The sequence below is a fragment of the Erithacus rubecula genome, assembly GCF_903797595.1.
Source record: "Erithacus rubecula genome assembly, chromosome: 1".
In the NCBI taxonomy this organism is placed as follows: Eukaryota; Metazoa; Chordata; class Aves; order Passeriformes; family Muscicapidae; genus Erithacus; species Erithacus rubecula.
The window spans coordinates 64,159,820-64,179,850 of record NC_136658.1 but is presented as its reverse complement, the minus strand read 5'-3'; the positions used below and the strand labels follow the sequence as shown (position 1 = coordinate 64,179,850).

General features: G+C 42.0%; 1 protein-coding gene across 1 annotated transcript in view; it reads left to right on the top strand.

Moving 5' to 3' along the window:
• The first annotated feature begins 11,071 nt into the window (after positions 1-11,071).
• The window catches only part of PCDH17 (protocadherin 17), an 86,947-nt gene continuing 77,987 nt past the window's right edge, over positions 11,072-20,031 (top strand). Inside the window, 15 exon segments of the mRNA XM_079310373.1 lie at positions 11,072-11,681; positions 11,834-14,265; positions 14,268-14,552; positions 14,554-14,610; positions 14,613-14,667; positions 14,670-14,696; positions 14,699-14,937; positions 14,939-14,968; positions 14,970-15,005; positions 15,007-15,028; positions 15,031-15,057; positions 15,060-15,143; positions 15,146-15,421; positions 15,424-15,504; positions 15,507-16,486. Of these exon segments, the coding sequence (XP_079166499.1) occupies positions 13,858-14,265; positions 14,268-14,552; positions 14,554-14,610; positions 14,613-14,667; positions 14,670-14,696; positions 14,699-14,937; positions 14,939-14,968; positions 14,970-15,005; positions 15,007-15,028; positions 15,031-15,057; positions 15,060-15,143; positions 15,146-15,421; positions 15,424-15,504; positions 15,507-16,486 (2,607 nt within the window). The 5' untranslated portion in view covers positions 11,072-11,681; positions 11,834-13,857.

Here is a 20,031-nt window from a genome sequence, read left to right as displayed (position 1 = left end):
CTGAAGAAGTGAATGCTACACTAACATGACTACAGCCTTTTAAAATGAGAGAAAATGATTAGAAAAGAGCAAAGCAATTGAAAATGCATTTCTTCACTTGTTTCCTATACAATTATGTATTGTAATAAGAGCTCAATAATCTCTGAATTAATGAATTCAGACTTTTTTGTAACTTAATATATTTCCTACAGTTTAACTTAGCCATTATTTTATCTTTCTTGTGGTCATATGTGGTCTTCTCCAACACACAGGTTTTTTGATAGACATTCAGCACTGTAGGATGAGAACATCAAAACCTAGTGCACCAAGCACTACAAATTAATCTACTTTAATTTTGTTCTGGCACCCTTGCTTGAAAGAGAAGTGTGTGACCTGCTTCATCTTTATAAATTAAAATTACCTACATTCACATTTTGCATACATTTTCATTAAAGCAAGCTATGTAAAGAGAAAAGCCTTGCAACTGAAGCAGACACTTCCTGAGGTGTAAAATGGTCATTGTTTCTTGTGGGATTTCATTCCACTGTATTAAGCTGGTCTGTCCACCAAAGATATCAGCCCCTCTCCAGATAAACTTTATTTCTGTCAGTTTGTTCTAATGAGACAAAACCCCCACATTGTCAACTAGTCTTACAAAGGACTTGGTCTTTTTGATACCCTGAGTCATTAAGCTCTTTCAAATAAAGGTGAGATGTTGGACTTGACTGGTGTGCTCTGAGACAGGCTTTGTGCCATCACTTATCAGGCGTCAGCGAGCACTATGGAGGGGCTGCACTGCAGCACCCTGGCAGACAGCTTCCCAGGCAGTGAGGGTGTGTTCACAGCATTACATAAACGAGGATATAAGTGATCCTGGATCATCGTTCACCATTAGCAAATGGTGTGTTCTTGTGCCTCAGAGATGCTTTCATACCCTTAGTTTGTCTTTTCAAATAGGTTTTTAATTAAAAAAGAAAATTGTACTTCTTTGGTAAAGCTTTAAGGAACAATCCTCCAAAAAACATTTCATTTAGGTTTGATACAAGTTACTGCCTGTTAAACAGGAACTAGCTATTAAGAATTATGGAGTTAAAGAAATGATATAAAAACTAGTTATACAGTCCCTACATCTAAATAAATGTATTTAAAATAACTATGCTATTTTAGTAACATAACCGACTCATTAGCTCTAAATTAAATACCTGTAGGGTAAAATAAATCTTGCCTTAAAATATTACCCCTCCCAATAGCAGACCCTTCTTTATGCACCACAGTGGGCACACTTAGCAGAATAGGCAAATGGAAGAAGTTAGCCCTTTAAATATTTAATGCCTCTGCACATTAAATAAAACTGTCTGCAACATATATTTTGTAGTGATTTGTTTGCAATTCAGATGTTATCTCTAGATGTGTGTAGAACTGTTAAGTCTGCTAACAATTTTAGAAATTATAATAAAAGAGAAAATTGTAGCAATTCATTTTCATTAATTTACTAACACTAAATTCCTCAGGGCAGCAGCCATGGATACACTTTCTTACATAAAACAAAACCTGTTTTAGTACCATACACATCAACATTAATGACAGAAATGCTACATAAGATTTATATTTGCATAGATTTCTTTGTTTATTTGTCTTACTTTTTTTTTTTTTTTTGCATAGTTTATCCAATATATGCATTTTTTAAAGAGTAAAAAAATTTTCTATATATTCAACATTAAGACGACTTAAAGGACCTAATTTCCAGGACATGGACACTTCACAATTTTAAAAAATCAAGCCTGTTTAATATCTCTTTCATAAATCTAGAAAAATTCACTAAGCATTTTTAGTTGTCTCAAGGATACAGTATTTCATATTTTAATTTTAGGATCTGTTTTTGTTTTTGCAGCAGGTTATAGGATTTTTTAAATGTTAATTTTGCACCTTGGTTATTACATTCTGTTCTGGCTTTTTTATAGCACTGGCTTCTGACTAATCACTTATGACAAGACTGTAAGACAACAGTTTGCCTGCAGAAAGGGGGATGCATAGCAGCACCATCCCAGGAGCAAACAGAGAAGGGAATTAGGACTTTTAGAAACATTATTTCCTCTCTCGCTTACCCCTGGCTCTAAGGGGGGCACAGACCCCTACTGCTCTGTGCTGGCAGCCAACTGTCAGTTCAGCTTATCTCAGATGGCCAATGTGTTGAGGGGATGAAGCCAAAGTCCTGCATGGCCTTGAGCACCAGCTGCCAGTGCCCCATCAGGACAGGGACCAGTGGCCCCTCGCAGGCTGCTGTCATCACTCTCCAGTTTTTGCTGTGACCTCAAGTCACACTAGCCCATGCCAGGAAGCAAGCCCTCAAGTCTCTCTTATTTTCCTGCACAGTGGGGATAAGAGTATTTGACAATCCTATTTGGTGACTATGCCCCTGAAACCAGTATAGAGAGCTCTATTTGGTAGTCAAACAAGGCAAAGCAATCATCTTCCTACCCTGTTACCTGGTTGTAGATATACTGGACATATTGGGTAAGAACCTCATTTTGTAATTCCTGAGAGAAAATTCCTCATAGGAGTGCCCCTCCCTGGATTCTTTCTTGCCATTAGAAGATGAAAGGGAGCTTCGTACAAATAAATGACTTGTGTTGCACCTACAGACGTGTCAAACTTTGAAAACCTCATGCTCTAGACAGCCTTGCCTTGCTGCTAATTGGTATGTTTTTCTTTAAAAAGTGAAGATTCTAACCTTTTACTTGACAGATATGTGGGCAAAATGCCACACAACATTTTGAAAGCTTATCTATAGCCTGCTGTTTACAAGTCTTGTTTATGTTGGAGCTCACACAGGAGTATACAAATGAAAAGGGTTAGAAGGAACAAAACTGGATGGTTGGTTTCGAATAGATGTGTGCACTGCCAAACAAAGGTTTTCAGCTACAAAAGTCTAAAGATGTTGCTCCCTTTTAAAAGGCATACAAATGTAACACTTGACTCAGCAGATTTTTTTATTTATTATCATAATTTATTCCTAGTTGTGTCTCTGAACTTTGGGATGGAGAGTAGAGACAGTTTCATTATCTGTTTCAAGTTGGCTGTTTTTACTTTATTTTGTTGGGTTTTTTTTTTCCCTTCTAATCTTCTGAAATTGCAGCTCAGAGAAAATAAATGGGATTCCATCTCTCTGAGAGATTCAGCAACAGAATTGTTTACAGAGTTGCAATCAGTCATGTTTAAAGTAGAGCTACTAACAGCATAACTAAATAAGGGAATACTTTGGAAACAAAAGTGTTGCATAACAGGTAAATTTAGTTTATAGAATCTTTAGTGTCCAATGTATAAGAAATTTCATACACCCTTAGGCGACTTGGAAATTTTGTCAAGGGGAGCAAAATACTAGCTTGAAGAACTAAAATGGAAAAAAAAAAAGGGACATAACTAATTACCAGAAATCTGGCTTAATTCCTTTGTTGTTGTTATTTATTGGTTTTGTTTCCAGTATGAACTTTATCTCCTGCAAATTTATACACACAGATTACTTGGCACAGTTCAGGCTTACTCTCTTCAGGAAACTAGAATTTGATTTCTAGCTGTACTTGGAATTCAAAAGTTTCAAAGATGGTATCTTCAGCCCACCTGGGGAGTAATTTTAACAATATTGGCAGAGGTGAATTTCTGTGGATCAGAATTACCTGGTACCTTACATTGCAAATTATTTTGGAGTCTTCCTCAATCTTCTGCTTTTGACCAATACTGGAAGGTGGCAGCATGAGCTCTGAAGACACTGGTCTTCCTTCACATGAAACTGGCTGACATGTCTGACTGATGCTACAGTTTTCAAACTCTAAATAGTGCTTTGCGAGGAGAAAGTGATGCACTGAACTTTAAGACACTTCCTTGGCTACAGCCAGCAAATATTAGCTCTGAAGCAATTGTAATATGGAAATGCTAAGCGACAGAAGAGATTCAGTGACACGCTGTATTGAGATTTCAGTGAATCCCAATGCATTAATTACTGTTAATTATATTAGTATAATATTATGATATTCTTAGGGACCTTCCTACATAAGAAGCATAAGAAATATCCAGTAGCTTTCTTAGATGCTGTTGAGTCAGTAATTTTGTTTGATATATTGTTTGTTTTAATGAAGAGAAGGAAAATATTTGTTTCATACCAAATCTCACTGAGAATAACCTTAAAGTCTACTAGGTAGGGTATTTTTCTTAGATTCTTCCAGCATGGAATTTTACACTTGAACAGCTCTCATTAAGTACATTTATCAGGACTTGTGTTACGATCTCCATTTGCTTTGATTTTCCTGATATTTCATATAATCAGCTAGAATCAGCTAGAAATGTTATTTTAACTACAAAGGCCTATAGTGACAGGACAAGGGGGAAGGGCTTCAAAACTAAACAAAGTAGGTTCAGATTAGGTATTAGGAAAAAAAAAATCTTTGCAGTGAGGATTATGGGACACTGGTACAAGTGGCCCAGAGAATTTGCTGGTCCCCATTCCTGGAAGCAGTCAAGGCCAGGCTGAATGGGATTTTGAGCAACCTGATCTAGTGAGAGGTGTCTGTGCCCACAACAGGGGTGTTGGAACTGGATAATTTTAAAGTCCATTCTAGCCCAAATCCTTCTGTGATTCTATGATCTTGGCTTCTCCAACTTGTCCTCTATCAGTACTTCTATCTGCAAAACATAAATCATTTAGCCAGATCTTTGAGCTTGATCTGCTTCTACCTTTTCCTTAAAGCTAGCACTATCAGCACTCCCAAGCAAGTCTAAATCACAAAGATAAGATTCTACCCAAAACAGAGTTTGATAAAACATGCAAAGTTAGACAGACTAGAAAAGGTGCAGGTGAACATCCACTGACTCATGCTGATGTAAGACGCCAGGTCTTCTTGTCTGTACATGATCCCAGTATGGCAGCTCTGCAGGTCTGCAGATTATGCACAGTCCACTCCCCAAACCCAAGAGAATATTTTCTTTCCTTCCCCTCTGAGACTTTTATAGCAGTTCTGTTCCCTGATTTTCTCATTTATTGGAGTTTCTGCTCACTCTTGATTTTGTTTTCTTTCTCCCTTCCTCCTTCTCCATTCTGCATTTCCATAAATTTCTTTATTTGACCATTCCCACAGAAGGCACAGTATTTCCAGAGTGCAGCCTAAGCCAAAGGGGAACAATGCAACGAAAACCTGTCCTATCCTGCCACATAACCTTAAAAAAACATAGGAAACATTAACGATTAACAATAACTGCAAAAAAATTTAATTCCATCTACTAAACCAAGTATTTAATAAAATTTAATTATGCTTTAAAATTTCTAAACAAATATTCAAATCATTGTATTAATGACAGGTCTTTGTGCTCTAATCTCTAACAAACTTGTCACAAATAATTCACAAAACAGATTTTCATCAGTAAAGTACTTTATTATTCAGTGAAGCAAAGCATATTGTTGATCTCTATATGGTTTGATGTAATTTACTGTGCAAACAAAAATTGTCAAGATTTAAGAAAAATCCATAAAATATTTGTTTCAGAGAAGTTTCAAACTGCTTCAGAGAATATCCCTTATTTGAAAATGCAGATATTTCCTTTTCTTTTCTACAAGATCCAGTGTCTATATTTACAGTATATTCCTATCTCACTGGTACTGGCAGTGCATGCATTATGTTAACATGGCACGTCATATTTTAATACACCATATTGTAACTCCAGCACTGGCATCGTGTTACAACTAAATGACTAAAGTGTTTTATTTTAAAATGTTTTCGTTTTTTAAAGGAGGCTATGCAAGTAAAAACACCAGTCTCCTTGAATATTATCTGAGTGTCTCTGTCTCTCCATCATTCTGCCCTGTAACTCTGTGAGCTACTGGACAATTTCAATCAAATTTGCAAGTGATTTAAAGGTGGTTTTAGTTTAAATTTCATTCCAGTAAGTGGATATGTATCCAACATAAATCGATACCCTGAGAGAAGTAAAGGTAGCTGTTGTACCTTTGCAGGCAGCTGCTGCCTGGCCCAGCAGCATGTTCCTCTCAGCCAGCCACTCATAGCTGCAGGGCAACCATCAGACACAGGAGGAATCTGGTAGTAGTGGCAGAGGGAAAATTAAAAGACACACCTTTAGGAAAGCAGTTTTCAGTATTTCAATTGCTCTTAAAGAAATTGCTTTAAAAAAAAAAACCTCATTAAGAAAACTTCTTTGTCTGTTTGAAACATGCTGGGTTTTATCTCTGTGTGTCCTCTTTTCAGTGTAATAAAAAAGCAAAAAATACATCTGTATATTGTACTAAATAATCATTATATAATGTGGCTGGAAAGAGAGATAAGAATACAGATTGTAAGACCTGGCATCTGGCCTAAAACTCACCCTTTCTGTAAACCCAATGAATGTTTGTGAGTGCCTGTCCATTTGTGTTTCCAAAATGACACAAGTACAACTGTAACCATAATATTCCCAGCTACATAGTAGCCATAGGTATCAAATCCTTCAGTGAGAATTTCAGACTTAGTCTACTCACTAATTCCATTTGCCTGAAGCTTTTTAAATAGCCCTGTGCCCTGCTCCAGCAGTCTTTTCCTACTCCTCTTTATTCTTGGGTCCTATCCTCCCGTTAGCCCACTAACATCATTTGCAGACACTTACCGTCTCTTGTTTTTACCTACTGCCCTGTCATTTTGTATTCCCTTTCTCAGCAATTCTCTCTTCCACATGCCTTGCTGGTGTGACCTCACAATTAAATTGACATAGAACTGCCTACATACAGAGCAACAAAAGGGGTTTCATCTGTTGTTCTGTTGCAACTTTGAAACAATACTAGCAAACAGAAAGAATGTCCATTTAGTCTGTGATGCAAGTTGTACTACTTTGCTACTATGAGATGAATCAACTCAGTGGAACAGTTTTTATCGAGTTCATTGAGTTTCTGGACATTACTTCTCCTACATTTCTCTAGATGCCATACAATTACTATTTTCAATTGTTATTTTACTCATTTTATAATACTGCTATGAAAAAAAAAAATCTTGCCACACCACAATTTGTTGATCATTGTTTTAGTTTTTTTAAAAGAGAAAGAGATTTTGTACGTTTTAATCCTCAGACATAGTAACTGATCTTAATGCCTGCTTTTTTTTAAGTTCATTTACCTCATTTTCAGATTCTGCCTGATGAATACCATTTAGTTATTAGATGATTTCTACTCTTTAAAAATATCACTACTGACACCTTATACACACCCACATTTCATCTTTGTTACTAAAAGAAAAGTTGACCTGAGGAAATGCCTTCATTTGCTATGAGTATTAGAGTGCAGAAATATAATTTCTCTTCAGTACTTTTTGTTTTAATAGGCTGGATGGTTTTGTCATAGCTTCCTCACACAGGAAAAGCACATTTGTTTATTAGCAGGTAATTAATTGTCCTACATATATATATATATATATATATATATATATATATATATATATTCTTTGTTCCTCAAATTTGCTCCTAGGCCGTTCTAATTGTACTTCTTTCTATTGTTCTCGAGTTGATTGGATTTGGGCTTTCCCAATGATACATTTTAGGCTCAAATAACTTAAATACTGAACCTTGACATTTAACTACATTGATTTTTTTCCTTGCCTCCCTATTTTCTTTTACTTTTTTAGGGATTATTTGTTCTGAGACTTCTGTGCTATGCTTAAGCACCCTCCACACCCAGACAACAGATTTTAATTTCAACACTTCTGACTAAGGGTATTTCTTATTTATTTCCTTTTTTATTTTTTGAAAGAAGAAAGGTTTACCTATCTTTGCTGAAGATAGAATAGTAAAGTACTAGATTTCATCATGAACACTTCACAAAAAAGACTGAATCATGTTGTGTTATGTTTTCAACAAATCAATTTTAAAATGTTTGGAGATGTGTCCTGTTACTACTTGTTATTTTGGTTAACATCAAACCATAGCTTCCAATAAACAAATACTTATATTATGGAAAAGTAAGCATTCCAAACTCCATACATAGTTAATGGTAAATTGCTCCTCTGTTAAGCTTGTCCGATAGAGTATTCGATGTGCTTTTTTTGATTTGGCAGACAGTGCAAGTCTTCTATATGTGTATTTCTATTATTAAGGATTTGTGGGGTTTTATGTATTAGCCTCTCCACAATCCAGCTTTCTCTCCAAGCTGTCAATAAGCACTTTTATTTTGTTTTCTTTTTGTTTGTTTTTTTCAGCAATAAATGCAAACTATATATTCAATATATAGTGGCATGGCAAAAGATAAAGGTATTATTTGCATTCATTTGTATTACCATCATACATTTAATTTGCTGCTCTTATTTGTGAAAAATACAACAATTTCTGATGAATGAATATGAAATTATGATGCCAGTATAAGCTATCAAATATGTAATGTGGGCTACAAAATTGAGGAAAAAAAGTATTATAGATACACCATAAAATCATCAAACTAATAAAAGATTCATTATTTGCACAGGTGGATCAAAATCAATAAATGCCATTTTATTGTTATAAACTGTCTCATGCTACAAACATCAGCCTGTCAAAGGCTTATAGTTTTTAATATAGGCACGATTTTCTAATGTCATTTTTTAATTTTTCCAGTTAGGCATCTAAGTGTCTATTGGGTTTAAGAGCCGCAATTTGTAAAAATGCCAAGATGGCATGATTTCCAAGAAATCATTAGAAATAATTAATAATCAGCCATACCTGAGAATGAGTATTAAAATGCAGCTCTGCTGAAATTAATACCACAAAACTAAAGTGACTTGCAGAGCAAGAAGTTTTATTTATCATTATCACCTGGCACTCAGTCAGAGGTTTGAAGATCCAAAGCTAGTGTTTCAGATTTAGTTTTTCCTCTAAGTATTCCATGCATGTCGTTGGTATCAATGAATTCTTGTAAACTGCAAGATGTTTGATAAAAAAAAGACAGATTTTACAAGCAAAGACTCCAGTTACTTGTATAAAGGGTTATATAGTTTCTCTCTTAATTCAGAGTCCTGAATACTTGTTTTACAAACTGCACAGTGCCCTCAAATGTATTGAATTCATTGTGGAATCAGAGTATTTATTGTGCAATGCTGAGTCATATAAAAAAAAGTAGTCACTAGTCTGGAAGAAAAAAAAAGTGAAGACACTAGCCTCCTCCTCCTCAAAAAAAAAAAAAAGAAGAAAAAGAAAAAGAAAGTACAATTCATCCTGAGTTTTGAGGCTGTTTTTTAAACTAGACATGAGAAACACTGTCAGAAATATATTACATATATATTACATGTATATATTACATATATACATTACAAACCTTTTTTTTTTTTTTTTTTTTTTCATTCCTGCTGGTGCTTTTATGCTATGAAAGGAAACTAGAGTTACCACATGTGTACACACTTAGGGAGTGTATAGCCTGGAGTATGTACGCATATGTAAACACACACACACACGGGATATACCCCAAATGCAGCAGTATCTCTGACACGCTAGAGGGAGCCATTACATAATTGCAATGACCCTTTCCCCCCCTCAATTAGCACTACTGGCGTGGAAAAAACTCTGGATGTCCTGAAACATCCTGAAGGTTTGGCATAAACTTCAGAATAAGGAGAGGAAAGCAGAAGATTCAAGTTGCAGTCAAACGAGGTCTCCTGATAGCTCAGGGGCTTACGCTGGTGTTTGTTCCACTTTTAATACTGTGCTGCTTTCATAGGGAACTTCTCCAAATACGTGACTTAGCCGAATACGCCAAATTCCCTCAGCCAATCTGAAGCCCTCATGCAGAAAGCAAAGCCCATTTTGTAAACATATCCTTTATTTCATCCGTCCGTCGCTCTCACACAGAAAGTTGGCTCGGCTGAGAGCAGTGGTTTTCCGCTGCCACTAATGTATGTATAGTTTATTTATACACTGAATTTTAACACGGCGTTAGTTCTATAACGGCTACCAGCAGACTCGCTCTGGATGGCAAACTATCCGTTTCACAGCTACAAAGAGGTCCTCAGGACGGGAAGATGGGTCTGGAAAGAACACTCATTTGAATTTATAAATCTGCAAGACTTTTTCCAAGTCAAATTATATTTATGGACATCATCACTCAGGGCTGAAGGTTATCCTATTGAGGAAAGCAAACGAGCAGCTGCCTTAACTGACTCTTAAGAGACGCTCCAAAAATAATTCAGGAGAGTCTCATAAGTGCTCTAGAGTTTATTTTCTTCCTTATTTTTTTCTTTATATATATATTTCCTTCTCTTTTTTTTTTTTTTTTTTTTTTTTTTTTTTTCCTTTCCCTCTGAACGATTCTTGCTACTTACACGCTCGTCACAAACGGCAGCTTCATTTCCGTACGCACGGGTCGGGAGCGGCCCTCCGGCAATCCGAGCACGCACCTTTCCAGCCTCAGTCCTCCCCCCGCCGCCGCCCCCGGCCGGGAGCCTCCCTTGCCGCCGGGGCGGGGGCTGGCGCTGCCGCGGCCCCCGGCCCCTCACGGCGCGGCCGCCCCCGCCCCGCTCCCCGCGGGCAGGGATGCGCTCCCGCCCCCGGGAGCTGCCCCTCGGGGAGGGGGACCCGCTCGGGGCGGCTCCCGCAGGGCCGGGGCGGAGGTGGCTGGGGTGTCCCCCGTGCGCACCGCCCTTCTCTCGCCGCGCATCCCCGGGCCGGCGGCCACTCGGGGCCGTGCGGCGGAGTCAAGTGCTCGCCCTCGCAGCGCTTTGGGCGAGTTCGGGGGCGCCGCGTATCCCCTGCTTCCCCACCCGCCAGCGCGGAGGACTTGTTAGCACGCCGAGCAGATAAATAAACGAGGGGGCGGGGAGGCGGGTGAGGCAGCGGCGGGGCCGGGGGAGGCCGGGGGCGCGGCGCTGCGGTGCGGTGCGGTGCGCGAGCGGCCAGACACCGCAACCCGCGCGAGCCGCTCGCGCGCCCCGCGTCCCCCGCCGAGCCCATCTCATCAATGACACCCAGCGCCCGCCGCGGCCCCGCCCCCCGCCGCCGCCCATTGGCCGAGCCGCGCCGGGGCCGGCCGGCGCCGCCGCCGCCGATTGGCTGGCGGGGAATCCATATCAATGTTTAAGCCGCGGCGTGAGGTGAATAGAGGCAGTCGGAGAGCGGCGCTGGGCGAGCGCGGCGCGGCGCGGCGGCCCCGCGAGTGCTGCAGTGAGGGAGGCGAGGAGGGGGGAAGAGGGGGAGAGAGAGCGAGCGAGAGCGAGCGAGGCAGAGCGCGGCTCCAACTGTTGAATTTCCACTGAATTCTCCACTTACCTGCGGGCGGCTGGTGAAATGGATCTGGTTTATCGGGGATCGGCGTTCGCTCCGCGTGCTGCCTGGCTAGGACTGGCGACCGTCTGTTTGCAAGGGGCCACCCATCAATGAGGCAGAGAAGAATATTTGCTTTTTCTTCTTTTGCATTTGAAAGCCTCCCTGCCACACGTTGCAGAATTAACAGTGTACTTTGGGTCCGGACTCAAATAAAGGAGAAAAAAACAGTGCAGAACTGAGACTCGGAACTAGATCTGTGAGCTATGTATTGGAAACCTATGTTTTTATTGCTTTTTTTTCCTTTCAATGTGAAAGATCTCTGATTTATTTCACACATAACACTGAGGAAAGGTGGTTAAAAACACTCAGCAAAACAGGAGACAGACGCGCCTCTGTGCCAGTGAGTGGATAACAGCCTTGTTTTCCTGATCCTCAGTCTCCTGGAGAAAGAGGTATAGTAAAAGTGTAGCTGGATCCGACACCCCCCACCTTCTCCCTTTTTTTTTTTTTTTTTTTTTTTTTTTTTTTTTTTTTTTTCTTTCCTTCTTTCTTCCCTCTTCCCTTTCCAAAATATAAATCTGATTAATTTTTTTCCTGTCGATAGAGTGAGTCAGAGAAGCGTTAGGAAGAAGCTACAACTAATGTCTGTGAAGGAAGGAACATGAGGCGATAGTGAATGTGATTTGTTCCGCTGGATCTGACTCATCCAAGCAGATTGAAACACCTGCATTTCTGGATTTACCATTCATTTATTTCAGGTTGTTAAAAGAACCTGAAATAAAATTTTGTTACCCTTCCCCAGTATTTGCCTATACACCGTATCGCTAGGAAAGGTGTATATCGGAGGGGGGAACGCATCTGGCGTTGCTACCGCTCTTCTTCCCTGTACCAAGATGCTCAGAGACTGTTAAAGCTTTGAAAGGACTGCAAAAAATGCATCACACTGATCGCGGAACTGCATAGGTTTTAATACAAGCGAATTAATCGATTAAAAGATCTCCCACTTTATTCATTGCCGGGATTGTTTTCCCTCTTCTTCTCCCCTCCCCTAAATGAAGAGGACTAGGCGGCAGTGTCATTGGAAGGAGACGCTGAATAGAAAGAAAAGAGAAGCACTTGATAGCGCAGCCCTGTGAATACAGAGACTGTTTCCCTTTTAGCGAGAGACTAAGGAGAGAGTGTGTGTGTGTGTGTGTGTGTGGTGGCTTTTCTTTCTCCCCCCGCCCTCCCACCCCCTCTTCCTTTTTTTTTTTTTTTTTTTTTTTCCTTTCTTTAAATCCATGCGTCCAGCCATGGGTTGCCTGTTGCTTTCCTCTCGGCTGGAGAGAAAAGCAAACTGGATTTAAACTGCATCGAGAAAAGTGCAGCTCCTCAGACACGCATATGCACACACGCATAGATACACGGAGAGAAAGGATGTGGTGGTGGCGGCGGCTACTGGCCTGTCTTTAAGAAACCCAAGTGTGCTGCTGATTGGGCATGGTCTGAGCTTTCTCTCAAAATATATATTTACTGCTAGTGATGAAGGTCAGCTGGTGGGTTTCTTAATTTTTTTCATCCCGAAAGGACGGGTGGGAGGCTGGTAGTAGAGGGAGAGAAAGGAAGCTATAAATCCGAGCACTATTTTTTTGGGGGGGGGGTGGTTTGGGTTTTGGGTTGGTTTTTTTTTTGGTTTTGTTTTTTTTTTTTTTTTAAATGTGTTTTGTTTTCCCCTCTTGCCCTGCTATCCTCATTCCCCGTCCCTCTGATTCGGGAAGGAAACAGTGACCCAGGGTGTACGAGACAGAGAGGGGGGGAAATACCGACGGCAGCGAGATGCAGCTCTCCGCCGCAAGCAATGCAAGATTAGATCTCTAAATGCAGCAAAACACTCCCTGAAAACCAACAACCCCGCGGTGCGATCAGACATTTCACTGCCGCTCACTGCACACGAAGAGGGCTTCAACAACAAGACTTTTTTTTCCCCTTCTGTCTTTCTCCTAACCCTCCACTCCCCAGTCGTATCACAAGCGATGAGTAGCAAATAAGCTTTTTTACCTCTGCTACAGACCTATGACCACCCCCTTTTCCTATGTATATATAAATACACAGATTTAAAGGATATTTCTGATAGTCTTTAGAAAAAACTACCACTGCCGCCAGTTTTATTATTATTATTATTTTTATTATTCTTTGTACATCTGCGGGGATTCAAGGACCAGGAACACATCACCTGCCCGGAGGAGAAGATCTTTTGCAAATTTTCTCATTTTTGAAACCCTCCCACTGCCGAAGTTGGACAGACGAAGTAACTGCGAGGGGACTGCAAGCACGGCAAGCTCTTGCTGAAACGCTGCCGAAGCTGCTCCCTCCCCTCCCCCCGACCCCCCCGACTGCTCCCTCCCTCTGAGCTACATGGTCTATTTGCTGCCTCTCATCCTGTGTCTCTGCAGATGTTTTAGAGCAACAGGTTCAGGAACTTGAAATATAGGGGTGGGGAAAGACAAGGGGAAAAAAAAATCAAAACCAAAAAGGAAGGAAAAAAAGAGCCGTCAGAGGAGGAACAACAATCCCAGCGCAGGAGGCAAGGAGGACGGGGACAGCCCTGGTCATTACTGCTGCTCCTGCCGCCCCCACCCCTGCTCGGGGATGTACCTTTCCATTTGTTGCTTCTTCTTCTGCTGGGCTCCCGCCCTGTCGCTGAAGAACCTGAATTACTCGGTGCCGGAGGAGCAGGGAGCGGGCACGGTCATCGGGAACATCGGGCGCGATGCGCGGCTGGCGGCAGGCGCGGCGGGAGGCGGGATGCTGCCCGCCGAGCGTGGCGTTCCCGGCGGCGGCCCCGGCGGCAGCCGCGGCCCCAAGTCCACCTTCCGGGTGCTGGAGAACTCAGCCCCGCACCTCCTGGACGTGGACGGGGAGAGCGGGCTCCTCTACACCAAGCAGCGCATTGACCGTGAGGCGCTGTGCCGGCGCAGTGCCAAGTGCCAGCTGTCCCTCGAGGTGTTCGCCAATGACCAGGAGATCTGCATGATCAAAGTGGAGATTCAAGGAACTGAAACGACAATGCACCATCATTCCCCTCTGACCAAGTAGACATGGACATCTCCGAAAACGCTGCACCAGGCACCCGCTTCCCCCTCACCAGCGCCCATGACCCAGACGCTGGGGACAATGGTCTGCGCACCTACCTGCTCACTCGTGATGACTATGGCCTCTTCTCCCTCGATGTGAAGTCCCGTGGTGATGGCACAAAGTTTCCAGAGCTGGTCATCCAGAAGCCATTGGACCGTGAGGAGCAGAGTCACCACACCCTGGTGCTGACGGCATTGGACGGTGGTGACCCCCCCACGCTCAGGGACAGTGCAGATCAATGTGCGCCTCATTGACTCCAATGACAACCAGCCCCCGTCTTTGAGGCAGCCTCCTATGTGGTCGAGCTGCCCGAGAACGCACCACTAGCACGGCAGTCATCGACCTCAATGCCAATGAGCTGATGAGGGCACCAATGGAGAGGTGCTCTACTCCTTCAGTGGCTACGCACCTGAGCGCGTCCGTGACCTGTTTAGCATGACCCACAGAGTGGCCTCAATCCGTGTCAAGGGCAACCTGGACTATGAGGAGAGTGGCCTCATTGAGATTGATGTCCAAGCTCGAGACCTGGGGCCCAATCCCATCCCTGCTCACTGCAAGGTCACTGTGCGCCTCATCGACCGCAATGACAACGCTCCCAACCATTGGCTTTGTCTCCGTGCGCCAGGGGAGCTCTGAGTGAGGCTGCCCCACCGGGAACTGTTCATTGCCCTGGTGCGGGTCACCGACCGGACTCAGGCAAGAACGGGCAGCTCCAGTGGCGGTGCTGGGCGGCGGCGGCGGGCCCGGTGCCGTTCCTTTCACCCTGGAGGAGAAACTAGACAACTTCTACACTGTGGTCACTGCCGACCCTTGGACCGTGAGGCACAGGATGAGTACAATGTGACCATCGTGGCTCGTGATGGGGGCAATCCCCCACTTAACTCCACCAAGTCGTTTTCTGTCCGGATCCTTGATGAGAACGACAACCCACCCCGCTTCAGCAAGAATCTGTATGTGTTGCAGGTGCCTGAGAACAACATCCCTGGAGAGTACCTGGGCTCAGTCTTGGCCCAGGATCCTGACTTGGGCCAAAATGGGACGGTATCTTACTCCATTCTGCCTGGGCATGTGGGAGATGTCTCATCTATACCTATGTCTCTGTCAACCCCACAAATGGTGCTATTTATGCCCTGAGGAGCTTCAACTACGAGCAGACAAAGCACTTGAGTTTCGCGTGCTGGCCAAAGACTCTGGTTCACCCCACCGTGAAAGCAATGCCACAGTGCGCGTCACCGTGCTCGACGTCAACGATAACGCGCCCCTCATCGTGCTGCCTGCCCTCATCAACGACACTGCTGAGCTGCAGGTGCCGCGCAATGCTGGCGTGGGCTACCCCGTGGGCACCGTCCGCGCCCTGGACAGTGACTTTGGGGAGAGCGGGCGCCTCACGTATGAGATTGTGGAAGGCAATGAGGAGCACCTCTTTGAGATGGACCCCACTAGTGGTGAGATACGCACCTTGCACCCCTACTGGGAGGAGCTCAGCCCTGTGGCTGAACTGGTGGTAAAAGTCAGTGACCATGGCAAGCCCAGTCTCTCTGCAGTGGCCAAGCTCATAGTCAGGGCCTTGGCGGGGCCCCTGCCCGAGGCTGGCGAGCCGCAGGTGAATGGTGAGCAGCATCGGCGGCCACACTGGGACTTGTCGCTGCCGCTGATTGTGACACTGAGCACTGTCTCCATCATCTTGCTGGCTGCCATGATCACTATTGCTGTGAAGTGCAAGAGAGAGAACAAGGAGATCCGGACCTATAATTGTCGCATTGCCGAGTATAGCCACCCTCAGCTGGGAGGAGGGGGAGGCAGTGGCGGGGGAGGAGGAGGCAGTGGCAGTGGAGGGGGCAAGGGCAAGAAGAAGAAGATCAGCAAGAATGATATTATGCTGGTGCCCAGTGAGGGCGAGGACAGCCGGGGTCCCCTCAATGTCATGAACGTGGTGAGCAGCCCATCCCTGGCCACCTCACCCATGTACTTTGACTACCAGACCCGCCTGCCCCTCAGCTCCCCCAGGTCTGAGGTGATGTACCTGAAGCCCGCCTCCAACAACCTGACTGTACCCCAGGGACATGTGGGCTGCCACACCAGCTTCACAGGGCAAGGGACTAACGCCAGCGAGGCTCCCCCGAGCCGGATGTCCATAATTCAGGTAGGAGACTTTTAGAATACCCTGGACCTCACTTTAGACACTGGTTTAACTTTCCCTTTTGTCTGCAGTGCAATCTGCTGTAAGGCACCACTGAAGGGACCAACATAAGTCACTAAAGAGAGGTGGACTTAATGAAAGTGGAACCAGACCACATCTGGTGGGTCTGGTTCTGCTGTCACACTGATGGTTCCCATGTAATTCTAAAGAAAATGCCCACTGAAACACAGACAGAGTTATGGCAGTGCCAAAGAGGTGCATGTGAGAGTGTGGGCAGGCATTTAGTTCATTTGAGGCACGATGGGGTGTTTTCCCAGGAGACTGAGACAGACGTGGGCACTTCCACAAGTTTCATTTCTCTTTGGTTTGGGGTGGAGAAGAGGGAGGGCATTTCTAAAGTGGTCATACCACCTGCAGTAACTAACAGGACAGGGAAGAAATTGCACACTGAGGACATCTATTGCAGCAGTGTATTATAGCCCCCCAATCTTGTATATAAATATGAGCAATCGTTCCAAGACATATGTTTTATTTTTTTTAAATTTTCTTCTTCAGAATATATATCCAGAAATATATATTTTTGACAGCATCATTGGGGCCCCATTGCCTCCTCCTCTCCCCATAAACAACTAAAATTTCAGTGCTGAAAATTCTGCTTAGTCAAATAGAAAGAAAATGTATGTGGTGGGTCCCTTCTACCTCCAAATGTTAACAAAACTCACATCCTGTCATTAATCAGCAAAACAACTAGTCAGATTTCCAGTAGCCTGAGTCAACATTGATGATTGCTTTATAGTGAAAGACTTACACACTCTGTCTTCTACCAAAGCTCATTTAGAAATTGTAGCTGGGCTGCATTCTGCTGCCAATTATATCCACACTGTCCTCTACTGACTTTTCTGAATGTGAGAAATGGCAGAATTTGGACCATTGGATATAGGATACTAATCAAAGAATGACTTAATTTTTAGCAGGTAGTTTAAAGTCCAAACTCAGAAGATTTATTTCAGAGCAGTGAACTTGCAGAGTGAAGGTGAGGGCAGAAATTGGCTCCAGTTGATTTAATTTAAAGTATTACTTCATGATTAATGCAGCTTAATGTTCAAACACTACAGGTATGTTCCAAAGTGATTTTTAACGTTCAGATTGAAAGCAGGCTCTGGATAATGACTATTAAATATATTTGAAATGTCATATCTGTTTTATCCTGTGGTTCTCCTGATATGCTGTTCTGAGTCATAGGGGAATAGCTGAGTGTATCAGAAGTGACAGAGACTCATTTTGTGTATGCAGCTAGTGGGGAAGAAGTTGCACTGTAGTCATTTGATGTACCTGAAGAAGATTCATAATACCTTGGAGTTACCATGCCCTGTGATCTGTGAACTCCAAATGTTCTACTTGCCAGCTGTATCTAATATTTTAAACTAAATAGAAATGGCCAATGGTAATTGACAGTTTAAAGAACCAAAATTCAAATAACCAATGATCTGGAAATGGAACATTTATAACTGGTGAAAAAAAAATAAAATAAAAAAAAGTCTGCCTGTACAAGGTCACTGTAAACTAATTCTCAAGCGACTATTGAGTTGTGTCACAGAAACAATTTCATTTTATGCCTATCATGAATTTGTGTTTTTATCAATTAGGTGAGAAAAGCAATACTTCAAATCTGAAATTGATTTTAACAAAAAGTGACACTTTAAGAAAGAGTTTAGGTTAGGGCACAACCAGAGATAATTTGATTTATTATTCATGCTTTAAAAAACAAATAACTTTCCATGGCACTTGTTTAAGTAATGTCAACTTTTTTTTTTTTTTTATTGTAAAATGGAGTTGTCAGAGAGCTAAAAAAAGAAACACTCCACATTTTTCTTACTGACAAGTGTAATAGTTACTAAAAGTCAGAAAATTATACTTTCCTACAACCATGTAATGTCTATATAAAGCAATTAATTAATGTATTGATGCTACTGAATAGTAAAGTTTCAATTGTAGTGTAAAATCCCTATGGAAAATATGATTCCTTCTTTTTTACAGTGTTCACTGTATAAGATCAATATTTTTTTTTTTTTCCTGAGATCTATATAAAGCTAAAAGAGGAATTTCCTCCCTTAAAAAGTGTGTTGTGGTTTCTATAAGAGGTTTGATTATGACAGCTATGGAAAATATAACTGAAGCTCCTCATAACATATACTGGTATATCTGATACTGGTCTTGTTTTTCCTCATTATCTACACAAAATGTTTTGGAAGTTTGCATGGTCCAGTCAGTGAATTAGAAAACACCCAGTTTTACCTCATGTACAACCTGTTCAAACATATTTATTGATACTATATTTTGTAGCTGTATTGGCAAAACAGACACAGTTAGAAACTGTGTAGTTGGTTTCTATTTAGAAAATACTCTGATTTAAAGTAGCTAGAGGGGAAAATTGATCCTCTTCACTACTTTTGCATTACTAAAATACATTTTGTATTCTCCATCTCCACATCCCTGGAGTAAATTTTATATAAAATTTGCATTTAGAATGTAGGCACTACTTTGTGTCTGGTCCTGTACTTCTGCTTCATGTAAAATTTAAACTGCAGACTTAAGGAGAAAAAACAAGGGATCAGCCCTCTCTCTGGATCTACTATATCTTTAATCACTCCAAGTAACCTTGTGTCTGCATATGTAAATTACACAGTTAGGCATAAAAAGTGTAGGCAGTGGAAAAAAAAAAAAAAAGACACAATATCCAGCTGCTTTATCATCTCTTATTTAATAACGCAGTTAAGAAATTTTCTTCAGTACCTTGGTAAGGGGAATGTAAACAATTGTGTAAGGGTCCTCTAACAAATGTTCCCATTAGTTTTTACAGATACAGTTTGAAACATGATAATCCCATACTATGTAATTCATATGATTGAACTGTATTTTTTTCTTTCTCATTTTCTCAGCCACTGTTTAATGGCACAATCCTCTATATACATGCTAAATATTATATTATTACTTAGTACATCCAATTGACTTTATAAATATTTAATAGCAAATAAATAATTTCTTTCTCAGTAAGATCCAAATTTTCTCACTCTTATTAGGAGTGCATAATATTTTTTTCCTTTCACTTACTAGTAAGACCTAGTGAAGCCAGTGGGCCTTATGGTTCCCTTATTTCTCATGAATAGTATTTCACTCTACAGATAGTCCAATTTACATCAACAAATACCTGTGGAGCAAAGTGCTACTTAGTGACTAGGGATTTCAGACTGACCCAAAAGGACCAGCAGTTAAATGAAAAACTTCCTGATATGGGTAAGAGTGCTGTAATCTTGCCTCTCTTTAAGTGACTTCTGTTGCACACTAATCACAGATTTGACAGCTTGTGTGTTTCCTCACTACTTTGCAGCATCCACCAATGTACCACAGTTGCATGTGTTACTTCTGTATGAGTCAATTGACTTCTTCAGTACCACAAAAATTAAATACTTTAAGCATGCATACATACATATATTTATAAAATGGTGGATGGACAGAAAAGGATGCTGCATACATTGGTGCCAAGAGTA